Genomic DNA, 18,626 nt, shown 5'->3' on the forward strand with positions numbered 1-18,626 from the left:
GCGTGACATGTTATATTAATGTACAGGTGTATGACATGTTATATTAATGTACAGGTGTGTGATACGTTATATTAATGTACAGGTGTGTGACACGTTATATTAATGTACAGGTGTATGACATGTTATATTAATGTACAGGTGTATGACATGTTATATTAATGTACAGGTCTGTGACATATTATATTAATGTACAGGTGTGTGACATATTATATTAATGTACAGGTGTGTGACATGTTATATTAATGTACAGGTGTATGACATATTATATTAATGTACAGGTGTGTGACATGTTATATTAATGTACAGGTACGACATGTTATATTAATGTACAGGTGTGTGACATGTTATATTAATGTACAGGTGTACAGGTCTGTGACATGTTATATTAATGTACAGGTGTACAGGTCTGTGACATGTTATATTAATGTACAGGTGTACAGGTCTGTGACATGTTATTTAATGTACAGGTATGACATGTTATATTAATGTACAGGTCTGTGACATATTATATTAATGTACAGGTGTACAGGTCTGTGACATGTTATATTAATGTACAGGTGTGTGATACGTTATATTAATGTACAGGTCTGTGACATGTTATATTAATGTACAGGTGTGTGATATGTTATATTAATGTACAGGTGTGTGATATGTTATATTAATGTACAGGTCTGTGACATATTATATTAATGTACAGGTGTACAGGTCTGTGACATGTTATATTAATGTACAGGTGTGTGATACGTTATATTAATGTACAGGTCTGTGACATGTTATATTAATGTACAGGTGTGTGATATGTTATATTAATGTACAGGTGTGTGATATGTTATATTAATGTACAGGTGTGTGACATGTTATATTAATGTACAGGTGTATGACATGTTATATTAATGTAGTGTGATATAAATGAACAGGTGTGTTTCATACGTGGCTCAGGATGTTCCTGTTCAGGACGTTGTTGCCGTCCAGGTTCCACAGTCTGATGGTGTTGTCTGAGGAGCAGGACAGGAATGACCCGGGGGGGAGACCTCCCTCAACTCCTCCCCTTTCTCCCTCTGGGTACACCTGTAGGACACACCAGAGGAGATAGGAACTATTCATGAGAGCAACCCATCCGGGTACTTTGCCCAAACGATGCCCCTTTCTGGGTGAAATCATTCCATCTGAATGAATGGCGGTTAATGGACAAGTTGGGGTCGATTTAAAGTCTTAAAAAACGAAAACCGTACTTTAAAACGGCAAGTATGAGCCTAAATCTGATGACCAGTGATGTAAACATTTAAAATATGACATTTCTGAAGAGAGATCAGCATCATAACGGTATAATATTAACCATGTACGTGAGTGTCTGTTCAATCTCTTGCCGTCAAACTGCTCAAACGAGTCATCAGAGGAAACTGACTTTAAACACCTGATGAGTAATTATTAACCGTGTTACCCGAGAGGGATCTTTATTTTTAAATAATACATTAGTGAATGAATGTGTGAAGAATCTGTTAAGACTTCTCTTCTGTCATGGAGCAATCGCTGCCTTAAAGCTAGCAGGAACATGACAGCGGTCCCACAATTTACCACTTTAATCCTCTCTAGTTTCAGTCCAAACACACAGAGCTCTTCTTTTACCCTCCTCTGTCCTTTGTAAATGAAAACCCGATACTAAATTGTGTTTTTAAAATAGTTTGAAGTACAAAAAGCTTCGCAATCACGTTTAATCGCACTGCTACCAGTGTTTTCTAATCTACCGCCGATACATTCTCAGGGCTTGTTTTCACCCAAACGGGGGCGTGGTCACTCTGGCGAGCCGGAAGTGACGTTCGACTGCTCTTATGAATAGAACAGAAGTACCTCAGTTTAACTCCTCCCCCTAAACAGTGATGGTCCAATCCCAGCGCAGCAAGTGTGCCTTTAGCTGCAGTCAGAGAGACTCTGAATGTGGATTAAAATAAATTAATAAAGGCAGTTTTTTTTAAAAACTCTAACGTAACGTTAGCATCTGAGGCTAACTAGCCTGAAGTTGTTGATGTGTTCATCACTCATGTTTGTATCAGGACCAATCAGATTCAGACATGATCGGCTGTTATCGCTCACCTCCAGACTCCACACGCAGGACGAGTGATAGAGGGCGGAGTAAAGTTTTCCTGCCTTGCGAGGGTCACGGAGGTCTCTGACGTCCCAAACGTAAACGCTGTGATCGTTATACACACACGACAACCAATGACTGCTGGGGTCAAAAGTCAACGCCATGGTGTCCGGGTAACGAGCCTCCGACCTGCAGGAGAACAGCTGACTGAGGAGGAGGAAGAATAGGAGGATGAGTACAGATGATCCCAAATGCATGCAGGGATACTCTCAGTGAATGTTTTAGCAGATTCCATGGTAACCAGTCTAGCAGGTATATATGAACGACTCATAGCTTCATTTCAGCAGAATGCCAAATTATATGTGACTATGCATGTGTTAGTGTTTGTGTGTGTGTTACCTGGCGTCCAGCATACTGGTGATGTCGACTCCCAGACTGTGTGGGCGGGGCAAAGTGCACAGGAAGTGTAGATTAACAGGGCTAAATGCTCGAACGATTCCGTCAGAACAACCACAGAAAATCATCTCGTCTGTGACAGACAGACAGGTGGCCTGAGACACCTGAGAGGGGGAGAGAGAGACAGACAGAGGGAGAGAGAGAGAGAGACAGAGAGGTAGAGAAAGAGAGAGAGAGAGAGAGAGACAGACAGAGGGAGAGAGAGAGAGAGACAGAGAGGTAGAGAAAGAGAGAGACAGTATGTTGTTGATTATGTTTGTTGTTGACTACGAACCAGGATAAGAGAAAACAACCCAAAGGCCTTCTGAGTGGCGGGGTGAAAGATGGGCCTACCACGACGGAACAGGAAGTAACGACAATGAAAAAATCCTCCGGAAATGTATTTGTGGATGGGAGAAGGTGACATCATGTAGTGGACTATACATCCGTCCGAGGAAGATGAAGTGCAGAATGCAGACAGACCAGCAACCTTGCACTCTGAAAACAGGTAAGAGGATAGGGACCCAAAGCCGGGATTGCAACCCAAGTGCAAGCGGACCCAATGGAATGGTGAAAGTAGCAGAAAGAAGCAATGTGATGGAGTTGTTACCCAGCCTAGATGAGAACACCAACCTACCAAAGGCATGCCCCAAAAGTCAGATAACAGAGCAGCCAGGGAGGCGCAACAAGATCAAGTGGAACATTTTGTTTGCTGTTTTGGCAAGGACAATGGCCAACTTCCTCTTGGCAAATGAATACATCTATACAAGCTGCCAGAAGGCTGGAATTCCAGGCTTCCGGGGATGCATTGAGCACTTGGGACCAAATCCAGTATGCAAAGGGGGAGAAGAGCGACCTGCATGTGTTGTTGCAATACCTCGTCAAAGCGTATGAATCAGTGACGCACAAGCTGATAGGCTTTGCCATGGAATTCTTGCATGTCCCTAATTATGTCCCGAACATCATCGACAGACACTTCAGCAACCTTCTGTAATGGAACCAGATGCAGAACAAACTGACAGAACTCGCCCCCTCTCAGTTAACCACTGGATCAAACATCCTGTAGGTAAAAACTGACCAGGAACCAGGACATCTCCTGTGACTCTTGTGTAAACATTCAAACTGTGAATTACAACTGATTGCTCAGGATCTCTGGGAACGACCTCGGAACTACAACTGAGACGAGGTCAAGAGACATCCTGACTGCTTAACTATTAACCCACCAGGAGATTGCCTCCTTTGTTTTATGGGCTCTGGACTATCTCACTTAACTTTACAGCTTGAGACAAGAGGAACAATTTGCTTAATTTTGTGCATCAAATGAATGTCCATTTAATTTCTGGTGACAGTTTGATTCGATCTATGTTTTCATACGATCTACAGAACTAATGTTAAGTAAAACCTAGTTTATCGTCTTAGACAAAAGACTTTAAAACATATTTAGACTATATATAATCATATTGCATGTTATAAAGAATGGGCTATATATGTATGCTATATTCTCTCATGTTTTCATTACCTTAATCTGTTGATGTTAAGGAAAGGGTAGCCACAGACCATCTTTGTTCCTGGTGGAGAGCCTATCCCATGGCTGGCAGAAAAAACAATCAAGAGTCTGTGGAGGCTATATACTGCAGCCCTGTCCGACAGACAAATGGGGAAGCTAGCCAAGCAACAATTTGCGGAGGGCCTAGCGAAGACTGACCAATGCCAACTGCCAAAGAAGTACAAAGTGTTGTGCTGTCAACACACACATCAGGTGTTGTGGCCACTAAAGGTCAGCATGAGTTCATCATCAGAGGTAAGCAGGATGGCCATCCTAGCTTACAACTATGTCCGAAGGTGGTTGGGATTGCCCTGCTGCTTCTCAGATGCTGGCCTCTTTGGCCGGAACATGCTAGAGCCTCCAATGAAGTGCAAGAATACCCATCCGCACAGGCAAGAAGTGGTAGGCACAGGCTCAGGTAGGCCGCGCCATCTCCAGTCTGCAACACAGGGAAGTGATTAGGGCAGTCCAGACTAGCTGTACTGGGCTAGGCTGGGGAAGTTTCACAGCAGTTCTCAACAGGTTCGCGATTTTACATGAAGGCAGTGTTGCAGGGCCGTCAAGAAACATGGACACGATGGGACTCTACTGTGAAGAGGTGCATCAGCTGGGCAGACATCTGGAGGACGCCACAAGCCAGACTCAGCTTCTTATTGAAGGCCACTTACGACACCCTCCTATGCCCCCGGAACCTCACCCTGTAATTCGGAAGTGAAGTTGGTTGCCCTCTGTCTAACAACTGTCAGGCAATCTTTCAGTTTACATTATCAGGATGCAAGGTGGCACTGACCCAGGGAATATTCAGGTGGCACCATGATCAAGTCCTTGCCAAGATGTCTGAGGTCTTCGAGAGATGTATGGTAGCAGCAAACCTTACCCCAGAAACATCAAAGTCTACACTACCCTCATTTCTCAAGCCAGGCAACATTCTCTGATCACCAGGATAGGACAGTAACACCATATATAGATGATGGTAGACCTCAGAAAGCAGCTGGTCTTCCCTTGAGAGATCACAATAACAACCCTACAGCCAGACACGTCATGTGGTCCACTGTGGAGAGAAGAGTCCTCATCATTGAACTTCCATCCCCTGGGTAGAAGGCATGACAGCAGCCCATGAAAATAAACAACTGAAGTACTCCGAGCTGGCAGCGGAGTGACACGAGGCTGACTGGAAGGCTAAGGTCTATCCTGTGGAGGTTTGATGCCAGGGCTTTGTCAGCAGGGCAGTCTTCCAACTTCTCCATGGTGCTGGCATGACAGGGTCAAACCTGCACAAAGCATTGAGGGAGCTGGGAGAAGAGGCAGAGAAAGCCAGCTACTGGCTTTGTCTCCGGAGGAGGGATAACAGTTGGGGCTAAAACAACTACACGCCCCACCCCCCAACAGTTTCCTCATGTTTCCACTCTTTATGCTAAGCAAAGCTAACAGTTGTGAGCAGCGTGGTTGGACTGATGATGCGTTCGGGTCGTCTGTGTATAAACGGTGAACAGGGTGTATATATATCTCAGCCAATCAGATGAATAGTTGGTTATGAGTGACAAGGCGGAGCTATGAATTGATCAATGGAGTGAGAGGAAGAAAGCGGACGTGTGTGAGTCAGTCAGTTCAGCCAAGGATCAAGAATCTGATCAAAATTTTTTATATAATTTTAGGAACATGAAGAGTTAGATAAATCCATTATGGAGATTATTTTATTTTAAGTTAGTATTAGCAATGAGAGCTAGCTAGCATCATATGAGGAGCTGTTAGAATATAGTCAATTCAGTGCTGAATCTCTAAATTCAACATTAGCCAAAGAAACACAGTAATCTCAGCTAATTAGCTGATGTTAGCTTTAATATGCTTTGATTTGCTGTAATTAACTGTTATAAGCACTAATTAGCTCTTTTGCTGCTCATTTTCTGCTATAAACTGTAAGCTAGACAGCAGCTAGCCATGTAGCATATCATCACTGATGAAAGTTTGTTGTGTGGCTAAACAGACTGAGTCCAATTGAGAAGAAGACTTACGGGGACGGAGTCAACTTTCTGCACAGGAAGCAGGAAGGAAGCAGAGAAGCAGAGGAACTTCACATTAAAAGCTTTGATTCAATAAAAAATATTCAGCTTCCAGAGTAACCACGCCCACCAGTGATGTCACAGCTCCCTGGACTTCACTGTGACATCACTGCATCAGGTGAGTGTTTACCTGGAAGTCTAAGAAACACAGTGTGGGTCAAAGTTCATCTTTAATGTTTAAATAAGACCATAGTCTGTATGTAGGACTGTGTCCTGATGGTGCCACTAAAACTATGGCGTGTATGTAGGACTGTGTCCTGATGGTGCCACTAAAACTATGGCGTGTATGTAGGACTGTGTCCTGATGGTGCCACTAAAGATTTGGCGTGTATGTAGGACTGTGTCCTGATGGTGCCACTAAAGATTTGGCGTGTATGTAGGACTGTGTCCTGATGGTGCCACTAAAGATTTGGCGTGTATGTAGGACTGTGTCCTGATGGTGCCACTAAAACTATGGCGTCTATAGTCTACTGTGAAAGGACGACATGCCTACTGTTTGATTTACAGTCATCATGGAAACATCCTGTAACGAGTGCTCACACTCACCCGAAGCTCCACCCACTTGTCAAGGAGGCGGCGGTCATTGAACTCACAGAGCAGACCGGAGGAGGTGATGCAGAAGGTGGAAGAGGCCTGTCTACCCCGCCCACACGCCACGTCACTGAAAAAGTTATTCCTGAGCTCTCCCAGCAACCCTGAACGCCCCATGAGAGGGACTGTTGCATTCACCTGAGAGAGAGAGAGAGACAGAGAGAGAGGGAGATAGACAGGGGGAAAGAGAGAGAGAGAGAGAGAGAGAGAGAGAGAGACGGGGGAAAGAGACAGAGAGAGAGGGAGAGAGAGAGAGAGAGAGACAGGGGGCGGGAGAGAGCGAGAGAGAGAAAGAGATGGAGAGACAGGTTCAGAGAGAGAGAGAGAGAGAGACGGGGGAAAGAGAGAGAGAGAGAGAGAGAGAGAGAGAGAGATGGGTTGAGAGAGAGAGAGAGAGACAGGAAGGGAGAGAGAGAGACAGGTTGAAAGAGAGAGAGAGATAGAGACAGGGAGGGAGAGAGGGAGAGAGATGGAGAGACAAGTTTAGAGAGAGAGGGAGAGACAGCCAGGTTCAGAGAGAGTCAGGTGGAGAGAGAGACAGGTGGAGAGAGAGAGAGACAAGTTGAAAGAGAGAGAGAGATAGAGACAGGTTCAGAGAGAGAGAGAGAGAGAGACAGGTGGAGAGATAATCAGGGGTATTAGTAATCAAACAGGATGTCGTCCTTATCAGCTGATGGTCATGTGACTGGCAGGTGAACCTTTGAGGTCTTGGAGTGGTCCAGGTACCAAAACTTGACGTGTCGGTTGCCGGCGGTCACAAAGTAGGAGCTGTCATCAGAGAAGGAGACGGCGGTCACCTTACTCGACACCTTATTGGCTGCAACCAGGACGTTTTTCTGAAAAAAAAGAACATCTGTCAACAAGCAAGAAACAGTTTCCTGACAAAATCAAACTTCTTTAAATCTAATAAATAGAGAGCGCATGAAGGAGGAAGGAGGATGAATGCGGAGGATAGATGAGCAGGAAGCAGGAAGGAGGAAGAAGATAGAGGAGGAGGAGGAGGAAGGAGGAAGAGCAGGAGGAAGGAGCAGGAAGGAGGAGGAAGATAGAGCAGGAGGAGAAAAGAAGAGTGAGGAAGATAGAGGAGGAGTGGTGGTCCGTTACCTTCCAGTTCCACACGTTCACCATCATGTCGTGTTGAAATCCGACGCTGACAATAAATTTCCCATTTGGAGAAAATGAAACGCAGGCGACTCCATATTTATGTTCCTGCAGCTCAGCAATCTGCACATGCTCAGACACGTCCCACACCCTGACCGCCGGCATGTGACCGCTCTGAGGAGGAGGAGGGTTATTATTAAGAAGATAATGTTCCATACAATAGACATATCCACGTAGGCTACAGACCCCCTGGAGAGCTGTGTGTTTTCCAGGTGTTAGACATATCCACGTAGGCTACAGACCCCCTGGAGACCTGTGTGTTCTCCAGGTGTTAGACATATCCACGTAGGCTACAGACCCCCTGGAGACCTGTGTGTTCTCCAGGTGTTAGACATATGCACACACTCACCTCTCCTGTGACGACATACTTCCCGTCGGGAGAAAACGCTAACGTTGTGATCGTCTTCCTGAAAAAAAAGTTTTAATCACTGTCACAGAAAACACCCAAGATTGGCTGCCATATGTATGACATCATAGATGTGCTGTAATGTCAACTGTTAACCTGCAGGTAACCATAGCAACAGCACTGGTTTCCATAGAGAATTACCTGGAGTTGTTGAAGATGTGATGCTGCTTGTTCTTCCGAGGATTCAGCAGCACAACGACACACCTGCAGGCACACACACACACACACACACACACACACACACACACACACACACACACACACACACACACACACACACACACACACACACACACACACACACACACACACACACACACACACACACACACACACAGATTTTTGTGAACTATAAGGACAGTTCTGGTGGTGTATTAGGGGGACAACCCTTTCCAGTTGTTCTACAGAGATGTTGACAGAATCAAAAGAAATATTTTGGTCCACAGAACACAGATCTCACACACACAAACGCGCGCACACACACACACACGAAGAACTACCTGTGATAGTTGGTACGGTCCGTATTAAACACGAAGAACTACCTGTGATAGTTGGTACGGTCCGTATTAAACATGAAGAACTACCTGTGATAGTTGGTACGGTTCGTATTAAACATGAAGAACTACCTGTGATAGTTGGTACGGTTCGTATTAAACATGAAGAACTACCTGTGATAGTTGGTACGGTTCGTATTAAACATGAAGAACTACCTGTGATAGTTGGTACGGTCCGTATTAAACATGAAGAACTACCTGTGATAGTTGGTACGGTCCGTATTAAACATGAAGAACTACCTGTGATAGTTGGTACGGTCCGTATTAAACATGAAGAACTACCTGTGATAGTTGGTACGGTTCGTATTAAACATGAAGAACTACCTGACTACCATGACTCCCCCCTCCTCCCCTGCACGAAACTCTGTTCATGACTTCAGTTGTTTTTCTCCTAAGCTCTCTCTGTCTCTCTCTCTCTCTCTCCCTCCCTCTGCCCCCCTCTATCCCCCACCCTCTCTCTCTCTCTCCCTCCGCCCCCCCTCGCTCTTTAACATGTCACGCCAAACTCAAACTGAAAACAAACACTCAAAGCTGACTTTGTTTAAGTGAGTTCTCCTCAACCTCCGCATACGCACACACTGCTGCTGACTCACAACCAACTGTTGGTGGTGGTGATAGTTGGTACAGTCCATATTAAACATTAAGAACTACCTGTGAACGTTGGTACAGTCCATAAAGACAGACTTAGTTTGTCGACTTAAACATTTAAACTTCAGAGTGTTTGAGGTACAAACTTTACTGTTCAACAAACATCTGAACTGGTTGTACTGGTTTATAAGAACACACACACACCCATCCATACCCACACGCATGCACGCGCGCACACACACATGCACACACACACACTGTGTCCTCTTTTAACACATGATCTGTATAATCTGATAATCTCATCATGTTTTTAGTCTTTAAAGTCCTGAGATGTTTTAATCTGCTGTTTGTACATCAAGTAGTTTATATATACATTCAACATATCAGATGATATATATTTAGAAATGTAATATTAGATGATATATGTTTATAAATATAATATTGGATGATACATATTTAGAAATGTAATATTAGATGATATATGTTTATAAATATAATTTAACCCTGTAACAGACGCTGATCCTACTTTCAACTCTAAACTTCAATGGTCATGTTCTCGTGTACTCGTGGCCTCTGCGTTCTGCTCAGATTACATCCGTGTCGGAAACTCTTTCATGATCAATTTTTCAGGATAACCCTAAAGAATCACGTCTGGTCACGCTTCCCCAACAGGAAGTGACATCATACAGGTGTTACCCACCCTGCAGGATAAGCCAGTAGGCCGCTCCGAGGGTCGCACGCCAGTGCTCGGTTCCCCGGAGCCGAGATTCCCAGAACCTTCTCCAAGGTCACCTGAAAGACAAAGGTCATCAGCTGTTAGTCAGAACTGATATTCACAGACAATTATCATGACGCCTGAACCTAACACGATCACAAAGTGCAGGAGAAGGAGGAGAAAGAGGAGAAAGAGGAGAAAGAGGAGGAGACAGAGGAGAAGGAGGAGAAAGAGGAGGAGACAGAGGAGAAAGAGGAGAAAGAGGAGGAGACAGAGGAGAAGGAGGAGAAAGAGGAGGAGACAGAGGAGAAAGAGGAGAAAGAGGAGGAGACAGAGGAGAAAGAGGAGGAGACAGAGGAGATAGAGGAAGTGGAGGAGAAGGAGGAGAAAGATGAGGAGACAGAGGAGATAGAGGAAGTGGAGGAGGAGAAGGAGGAGAAAGAGGAGATAGAGGAAGTGGAGGAGGAGATAGAGGAAGTGGAGGAGGAGAAGGAGGAGAAAGAGGAGGAGACAGAGGAGATAGAGGAAGTGGAGGAGGAGAAAGAGGAGATAGAGGAAGTGGAGGAGGAGGAGAAAGAGGAGAGCGAGGAGAAAGAGGAGAAGGAGGAGAAAGAGGAGTTAGAGGAAGTGGAGGAGAAGGAGGAGAAAGAGGAGATAGAGGAAATGGAGGAGAAGGAGGAGAAAGAGGAGATAGAGGCCCTTTCCGAATAGCCACAGTGCAGTATGGAGTTTCAGTATACTGAACTGTCGTGGTCATTCAGTATGCATTTTTTGGGTCCACCTCAGTATACTGAACATTTCAGTATGGATACTAACTTCCGGGTTTTATGCAGTATGGATCGGATGCATCCTTTCAGGAAATGAATTGTATTTTACCACCCACAATGCTGTGCGAAATTAAATGTAAAACGACCCTTCACATGCGCCTCCAAATCAAAACAAACGAGCGTGGATTAATTGAATCAATTTTTAATCTAGAGTTAAAGTCCCGACTGAAATCACTACTTTTAATTTACAACAGAAAATATAACAAATATCTGCATTATTATAAAACCTTTCTCCCTCTATTTAAATAATGATTTCACTATTTAAATGTGTCTTTATTGGTTTATTTTACTTTATATTCTGTATATTACTGTCTTTCATTTGTACTTTTCTTTATGTACTGTATGTTATTTAGTTATGTATCTGTCTTTTACTTGATTTACATTGTTGTATTGTTTTTTGTTTACCTGACTGTATGTGCGCATTACTCTTCTTGAATAAAGCTAAACAAAAAAAAAAACAAACAAACAAAAAAAAAAAAACGGGTGGATGCAGCCGGTTCGGGAAACGCAAATGACACCACTTCCTTACGGAATGAATCAGACGAAGTAGGAACAAATATCTGCCTACTGTGTGTGCATACTGAATAGTAGGTACTAAACAGTATACAGCACGGATAGTAGGTACTGACTACTGACAGATTGAGTAGGTACTTGGCAATTCGGATACACCCAGAGGAAGTGAAGGAGATAGAGGAGAAGGAGGAGAAAGAGGAGATAGAGGAAGTGGAGGAGATAGAGGACACTGAGGAAGTTGAGGAGAAGGAGGAGAAAGAGGAGGAGAAAGAGGAGAAAGAGTAGATAGAGGAGACAGAGGAAGTGGAGGAGAAAGAGGAGAAGGAGGAGATAGAAGAAGTGGAGGAGAAAGAGGAAAAAGGGGAGGAGAAAGAGGAGATAGAGGAGACAGAGGAAGTGGAGGAGAAAGAGGAGGAGACAGAGGAAGTGAAGGAGAAAGAGGAAGTGGAGGAGAAAGAGGAGAAGGAGGAGACAGAGGAAGTGGAGGAGAAAGAGAATGGGGTCAGAGGAGATAGAGGAAGTGGAGGAGAAAGAGGAGGAGACAGAGGAAGTGGAGGAGAAAGAGGAAGTGGAGGAGATAGAGGAGTTAGAGGAAGTGGAGGAGAAAGAGGAGGAGACAGAGGAAGTGGAGGAGAAAGAGGAAGTGGAGGAGATAGAGGAGAAGGAGGATATAGGAAGTGGAGGAGAAAGAGGAGGAGACAGAGGAGATAGAGGAAGCGGAGGAGAAAAAGGAGAAAGAGGAGGAGACAGAGGAGATAAAGGAAGCAGAGGAGAAAGAGGAAGTGGAGGAGAAAGAGGAGGAGAGGGGAGGAGAGTTCAGTAATGTCTCCTGTGTGTGTCAGTTTCACTCCAATGTGTATAAGAACATAAACACTACACATACAGGGTTAGGAGAAAAAAATCAAACTCTTCAAACTGAATGACATCATTGCCCAGCCCCCTCGCCCACGGCAGGCTCAGAAGGCTACAGGAAGAAGTCAAGTCAAAGTAGACTGTGTTCACACATGCTGCTCACCTGGTCACTCCTGGATATGTTCAGGAGAGTTCATGTAGCACTAATCCCTCACCACACACACGCACACTTACGCAAGACATACAGACACACACACACCCACTTACTTCATGCATGGTCACAATGAGGCTTCTGTCTAATCAGAGTGAAGTTCTCACAGCTGAACCTTATGTCAAACTGTTGCTGCTGTTAGCATGTTAGCATGTAAGCAGCAGGACTCAGTGTGATCAGGTAGAGTGCTGTGTAGCTGAATGCTAAGATAACAGCAGCAGACTGAAGCGTGAGTTCTCCCCTCACATGACTCCCCCCTCCTCTCCTAAGCTTTCTCCAAAGCTCTCTCTGTCTCTCTCTCTCTCCCTCCGCCCCCCCCTCGCTCTTTAACGTGTCACACCAAACTCAAACTGAAAACAAACACTCAAAGGTGAATCAGCTGACTTTGTTTAAGTGAGTTCTCCTCACCCTCCGCAAACACACACACTGCTGCTGACTCACAACCAACTGTTGTTGGTGGTGATGGTGATGTTAGTGGTGGTGTTGGTGGTGATAATGGTGTTGGTGGTGATAATGGTGTTGGTGGTGGTGATGGTGGTGTTGGTGGTGATGGTGGTGATGATGGTGGTGATAATGGTGTTAGTGGTGGTGATGGTGATAATGGTGTTAGTGGTGGTGTTTGTGGTGATAATGGTGTTAGTGGTGATAATGGTGTTGGTTGTGATGGTGGTGATAATGGTGTTGGTGGTGATAATGGTGTTAGTGGTGGTGATGGTGGTGGTGATGGTCGTGTTGGTGGTGATGGCGTTGGTGATGGTGGTGGTGATGGTCGTGTTGGTGGTGATGGCGTTGGTGATGGTGGTGGTGTTGGTGGTGATATTGGAGTTGGTGGTTGTGTTTGTGGTGATGGTGGTGATAATGGTGTTAGTGGTGATAATGGTGTTGGTGGTGGTGATAATGGTGTTAGTGGTGGTCATGGTCGTGTTGGTGGTGATAATGGTGTTGGTGGTGATAATGGTGTTGGTGGTGGTGATGATAATAGTGTTAGTGGTGGTGATGGTGGTGGTGATGGTCGTGTTGGTGGTGATGGCGTTGGTGATGGTGGTGATATTGGAGTTGGTGGTCGTGTTTGTGGTGATGGTGGTGATAATGGTGTTGGTGTTGGTGAAAATAAACACTCAAAGGTGAATCAGCTGACTTTGTTTAAGTGAGTTCTCCTCACCCTCCGCAAACAGACACACTGCTGCTGACTCACAACCAACTGTTGTTGGCGGTGATGAGGGTGTTGGTGGTGGTGGTGGTGTTGGTGTTGGTGGTGATGGTCATGTTGATGGTGGTGGTGATGGTGGTGTTGGTGGTGATAATGGTGTTGGTGGTGATAATGGTGATGGTGTTGGTGGTGTTGGTGGTGATAATGGTGTTGGTGGTGATAATGGTGTTGGTGGTGATGGTGTAGATAATAGCCAAAACATGAGGCCCTGTTTTACTGTTACTGCACAGCTTTGTCTGTAATGTTGTAGTTGTAACATTTGTGTCCATAAACATTTTTCGTACAGCTTAAGATTTCAATTGATATTAAATCTAATATGATCCATCCATTTTCTTCTGTTTATCAGAGGACGGGTCACGTGGGCAGCAGGTGAAGTAAGACACACCAGACCGCCCTCTCCTCAGCAACGTTTTCCAGCTCATCCTGGGGGATCCCAGGCCAGACGGGATATATAATCCCTGCAGCTTGCTCTGGGTCTGCCCCAGGGCCTCCTATCAGTTTGGTGTGCCCGGAAAACCTCCAAAGCGAGGCACCCAGGAGGATCCTAATCAGATGCCTGAAGCACCTCTACTGACTCCTTAAGATGTTAAGGAGTAGCAACTTTTCTCTGTGCTCCCCCCTAATGTCTGAGGTCCTCATCCTATCTCCAAGGACACTTTCCGGAGGAAACTAATTTCAGTCGCCTATTTCCAATATCTTATTATTTCTGTGACCATGGGTGAGGGTTGGAACTTTGCCTTCAGGCTCAGCTCCCTATTTACCACAACGGTTTTGGTACAACGCCTGCATTACTACCGACCCTGAGCCAATTTGCCTGTCAATCTCTTAGTCCATCTTAGAGTGCGTTCGAATTGTCTTTTTTTCTTATGAAGGTTCCTCACTGAATGAAATGACTCAGAGCAAGTGGCGGCCGTGATAAGAGCTGTTTCAATTCCCTCAAAGGTAAGCTAAGGGTATTGGTAAGGTAATGCTTCCTTTACAACCTCTTTTAGCATAGGATACACTGGACCATGCTTTACCAAAGGAGATGAGATATGGAGTCCCACAATTCCTTGCGGCAGCAACATTTAAAGCAAGTCGCGCATCCGACCGTTCACGAAAACTATTGATGACGTTAATGTTGACGTTCACCACCGTTGGACAAATGGTCAGAGCCTCATTTCCAGCACCCTAGAGTAGACTTTCCACTGGAGGCTGAGAAGTGTGATACTCAACTAATTGAAGCACAGCCTATGGTCCCCCATTTTTAAAAATGGGAACTACCACCCCGGTCCACCACAGGCCCTGTCCCAGACGTCCACACAACACTTAAAAGGTGTGTCAGCCATGTCAGCCCCACAATGTCCAGAGCTTCTAGCATCTCAGAGGGAAAACCATTACATACCCCCATACCTGAGACCTTGACCCTCAGGAGCTTTCTTTCTTACTGCCACAGTAACCTCTGCCAAGGTTAATGGTAAGGTTCCCAAAGATCTTCAGACTCTGCCTCCCCTTCAGTGGACGTATTCCTTCCATCGCCCAATGATATCCCCAGTCCATAAAAACCTGGGGCAAGCCCTGCTTTCTCTTTCTAGGCCGGCCAGCATTTTGCAGAACTTCCTTGATGCCAACCGAACGTCCTTCTCCATTGCCTCCCCTTACTCATCCCACACCCGTGTTTTTGCCTCCTTAACCACAACTCTCCCAGCCACCGGATTCCTCTCTCTTATGTACTGCAGAGGGGTCAGGACAATTTCAGTGAGACACACTGGCACCTGCCTGCACGCGCACTGAGCGCTGATACGGTATGCTGCACGGAAATAATGCCAACGTCCAGGCAACACTGAACGGACCAATTGTCTTCAGTGGCTCCGTGCAGCACAACAAAACTCCAGTTTTAAAAAGTTTCACTTGCAATCCCGTTATCACAACCGGTGACCCTTGTGCGGGGAGATGTCTTATCAAGTCTTATCAAGTCCTCTCTCTCTCTCTCTCTTACTCACTCCGCTTACCTAGACGGCGCGCCTAGCATAACGTGCTGCATTGCTAGATCCCACAGCTCGATAGTTGCCAAAACCCGCCCTACTCTGTTTCTGATTGGCTACGTAACTTGCATACCATTGGTAGGTGAACTCTATCGAGTCAAACTTCATCAAGCGCATTCCCAACTGATTCCAACATGTATTTATGTTTGTTATATATTTTCCCCCTCACTGCCTCTCGCCGTAGATTCCAGCACAGGACCGGAGTACTTTAATCCTTGGTTTACCAGATCAGTCTAGCAGCCTAATCTGTCATCTGATCCAACTCACCACTAGGTGGTCATTAGTTGACAGCTCTACTTCTCTCTTCACCGGAGTGTCAAAAACATACGGCGGCAAATGTTATTAAACAACTTAAAAGTTGATCTTCGATCTTTGGCAGAGGTTGTACTGGTATCAAGTACACGTATGAACATCCCTATGCTCGAACATAATTTTCGTTATGGTCAATCCATGACTAGCACAGAAGTCCATGAGCAAAGCACCACTTGGGTACAGATCGGGCAGGCCGTTTCTCCGAATCACCCTTCTCCAGGTGTCTCCATCGTTGCCCCCCCCCCCTTCTGTCTCACAGGAATAGTGTTATGGTGTGAGGTGCATGTGTGAACAACCACTTTCTAAACCAACTCCTGTTCTGTTCCAGAATTCAAAGGTACCACCAGGTGTGACTCAGGCAGGGCTGAAATCTAGCTGGTGCACAGGTTGACCATAACTTTCAGTTTAGGCAGCACAGCTAATGCTAACACAGTTAGCTCTACAGCTACAAATGATGTGTGGGTTAAAGAAATGTAGCATTAGCTTCATAGCATCCTGTTCATGTAGTATTAGCCCGTGGAGCTCTGTATACTTGTGCATTTTTGTGCCTGTGTAGCTCTGTATACTACACCTGAACATTAGATGGCATTGCAATTTCTATGCTAGATATATCACCATTTTCCTGTCCCCGCCACGTTCTCGGTTTGTTTATGTAACAGGAAACCATGGCGATTGAAACCATGCTTATTATGTATGGCATAGATTCAACACAGAAGAAGACATCAGGCTTAAGTGGTTAATGAGGACATGCTGCATCATCATGTGACCCCCTCATGGCTATCTGACCACCATCTCAGGTTTATTGCTGCATTCATGTGCTGCTTGGGTGGACCAAGTTTCTGAGATGGGAAGTCGTTCTTTTGATTTCAGTGTGTTCATGTGATTTCAGTTAGGAGAGTCCAAAATGTTGAAACAACAGTAATAAACAGCATTGATGCTACGAAGGCGATGTGTGTTATATTTCAGCAAAAAAGTTGACGTGCAATTAACAAAATTATCTTAACATAACAAAACATATTTTGCCTCCCATGTGATGACGATTATGACGTTAAGACGTTTTTCGAGTTTCCTAGAAGTTGTTGCGACTTCAGCAGGCGTTCATGTGCATTTTACAACTGGGAAACTTGTTTTTCAGATGAATGCACCATTTGACCCTCAGATTGGTTAACACTGCAGACACACGCACAGTCTAAACAAGACTCAAAGCATGCTGGGAGTGTTTCTGACTGAAACTGTTGATTGGTGGACGGATGGAAGCCCTGCAGGGACAATTGGAGCAGAAACAGGAAGCTGCAGGTCGAGTCAGGACCAGGACTCCAGTAGAGAGACAGGGAGACAACAAGTTGTTTTTATCAGAACTGAAATCACAACATGTTCAAAACTGTGTGTGTGTGTGTGTGTGTGTGTGTGTGTGTGTGTGTGTGTGTGTGTGTGTGTGTCAGAGTGTGTGCGTGTGTGTGTGTGTGTGTGTGTGTGTGTGTGTGTGTCCGTGCGTGCGTGCGCACCTTGTCGCCCAGCTCGTGCCGCGCGGTGCCGCTCTTGCGTCGCAGTTTGATGGACGGGGAGCGCAGCAGGTTCTTGATGCGGCTGCGGATCGTTCCGCTTCCCTCCGCGGTCATCGCGCTGTTAGCTGCCCGGCTAGCAGCCTCTCTCAGCGGCTCGTCTCTCGCTCTGTCCCTGATGCTGGTGACGTCATACCGTCTTAGAGCCTCGCCGTGCCGGTCCAGCTAGCCCGGCTCTAGTCCCGTTTCCGGACTGGCCCGGGCTGGTCCACATTGTTTCCTCCGCCGCAGCGAAGAGACGAAGCGACTTCTGCACGAGCTAGACAGACCGGACTGAACGAATGACGCACCGTAGCGTCATGACGCACCGCAGCGTCAAGGCCGCAAGCAGCAATGACACATAGACTTCCGGCCAGGATTTTCAGAACAAAAAAGCTCGAGATATACTATATGATTTTTTTTTTATTGATCCCAGAGGGGAAAAAAAAAAAAGAGAATGAGTACAAATAAGAATAAATAAAATCACGTATTTACAGATTAAGTATTAATTAATTAATTAAGTATAAAAAATACTTCCATTAATTGTCATTAATACATTTACACATTGTGCAGTTATGAGTTAAATGAAAAATGGTATAATCAATTTATACTTTATTCATCCCTCGAGGGGAAAATCGGTTTTACACTCTGTTTAATGAACATGCTACACAAACATAAGCCGAAATACACAAACAGGATCCTATGGACATCCATTAATGGAGAGGTACCAGACCAATTTCCGGATTTTGGTTCGTGCCGGGACTTGAACAGGCGACCCTCCAATTCCCAACCCAAGTCCCTACAGACTCAGATTTTGCTTTAGATTCTTCTTCTTTATTACTGCAAAGGAGTTACTCTGAATCACAAACTTTATCTTCAAAGCTTTAACTTTTACAAAACATTCACTCACCTCCCTTCATTTATCTTTATTGTTTTGTTGAAGTACAGCTTCAAGGCCACACTCCAGTGTGACGCAGCAGCGCCCTCAGTTGGTAGA

At 45.2% G+C, this 18,626-nt stretch overlaps 1 protein-coding gene across 7 annotated transcripts in view; it reads right to left on the reverse strand.

Moving 5' to 3' along the window:
• mapkbp1 (mitogen-activated protein kinase binding protein 1) overlaps positions 1–17,936 on the reverse strand; it is a 26,861-nt gene extending 8,925 nt beyond the window's left edge. The window contains exons 1-11 of one of the 7 annotated variants that reach the window (XM_061063749.1): positions 17,594–17,936; positions 10,125–10,216; positions 8,424–8,486; positions 8,186–8,283; positions 7,820–8,073; positions 7,414–7,551; positions 6,671–6,853; positions 6,077–6,094; positions 2,483–2,643; positions 2,092–2,290; positions 931–1,068 (exon numbers count right to left, since the gene is read on the reverse strand). In XM_061063749.1, coding sequence (XP_060919732.1) covers positions 931–1,068; positions 2,092–2,290; positions 2,483–2,643; positions 6,077–6,094; positions 6,671–6,853; positions 7,414–7,551; positions 7,820–8,073; positions 8,186–8,283; positions 8,424–8,486; positions 10,125–10,216; positions 17,594–17,707 — 1,458 coding nt within the window. In that variant the 5' untranslated portion in view covers positions 17,708–17,936. Of the gene's footprint in view, positions 1–930; positions 1,069–2,091; positions 2,291–2,482; positions 2,644–2,813; positions 3,282–6,076; positions 6,095–6,670; positions 6,854–7,413; positions 7,552–7,819; positions 8,074–8,185; positions 8,284–8,423; positions 8,487–10,124; positions 10,217–17,315; positions 17,518–17,593 lie in introns of those variants that run through there. The other 6 variants (XM_061063751.1, XM_061063753.1, XM_061063750.1 and 3 more) reach the window with 6 other exon arrangements.
• Positions 17,937–18,626: the final 690 nt, after the last annotated feature.

This window comes from Labrus mixtus, chromosome 18 (assembly GCF_963584025.1).
Source record: "Labrus mixtus chromosome 18, fLabMix1.1, whole genome shotgun sequence".
Taxonomy (NCBI): domain Eukaryota; kingdom Metazoa; phylum Chordata; class Actinopteri; order Labriformes; family Labridae; genus Labrus; species Labrus mixtus.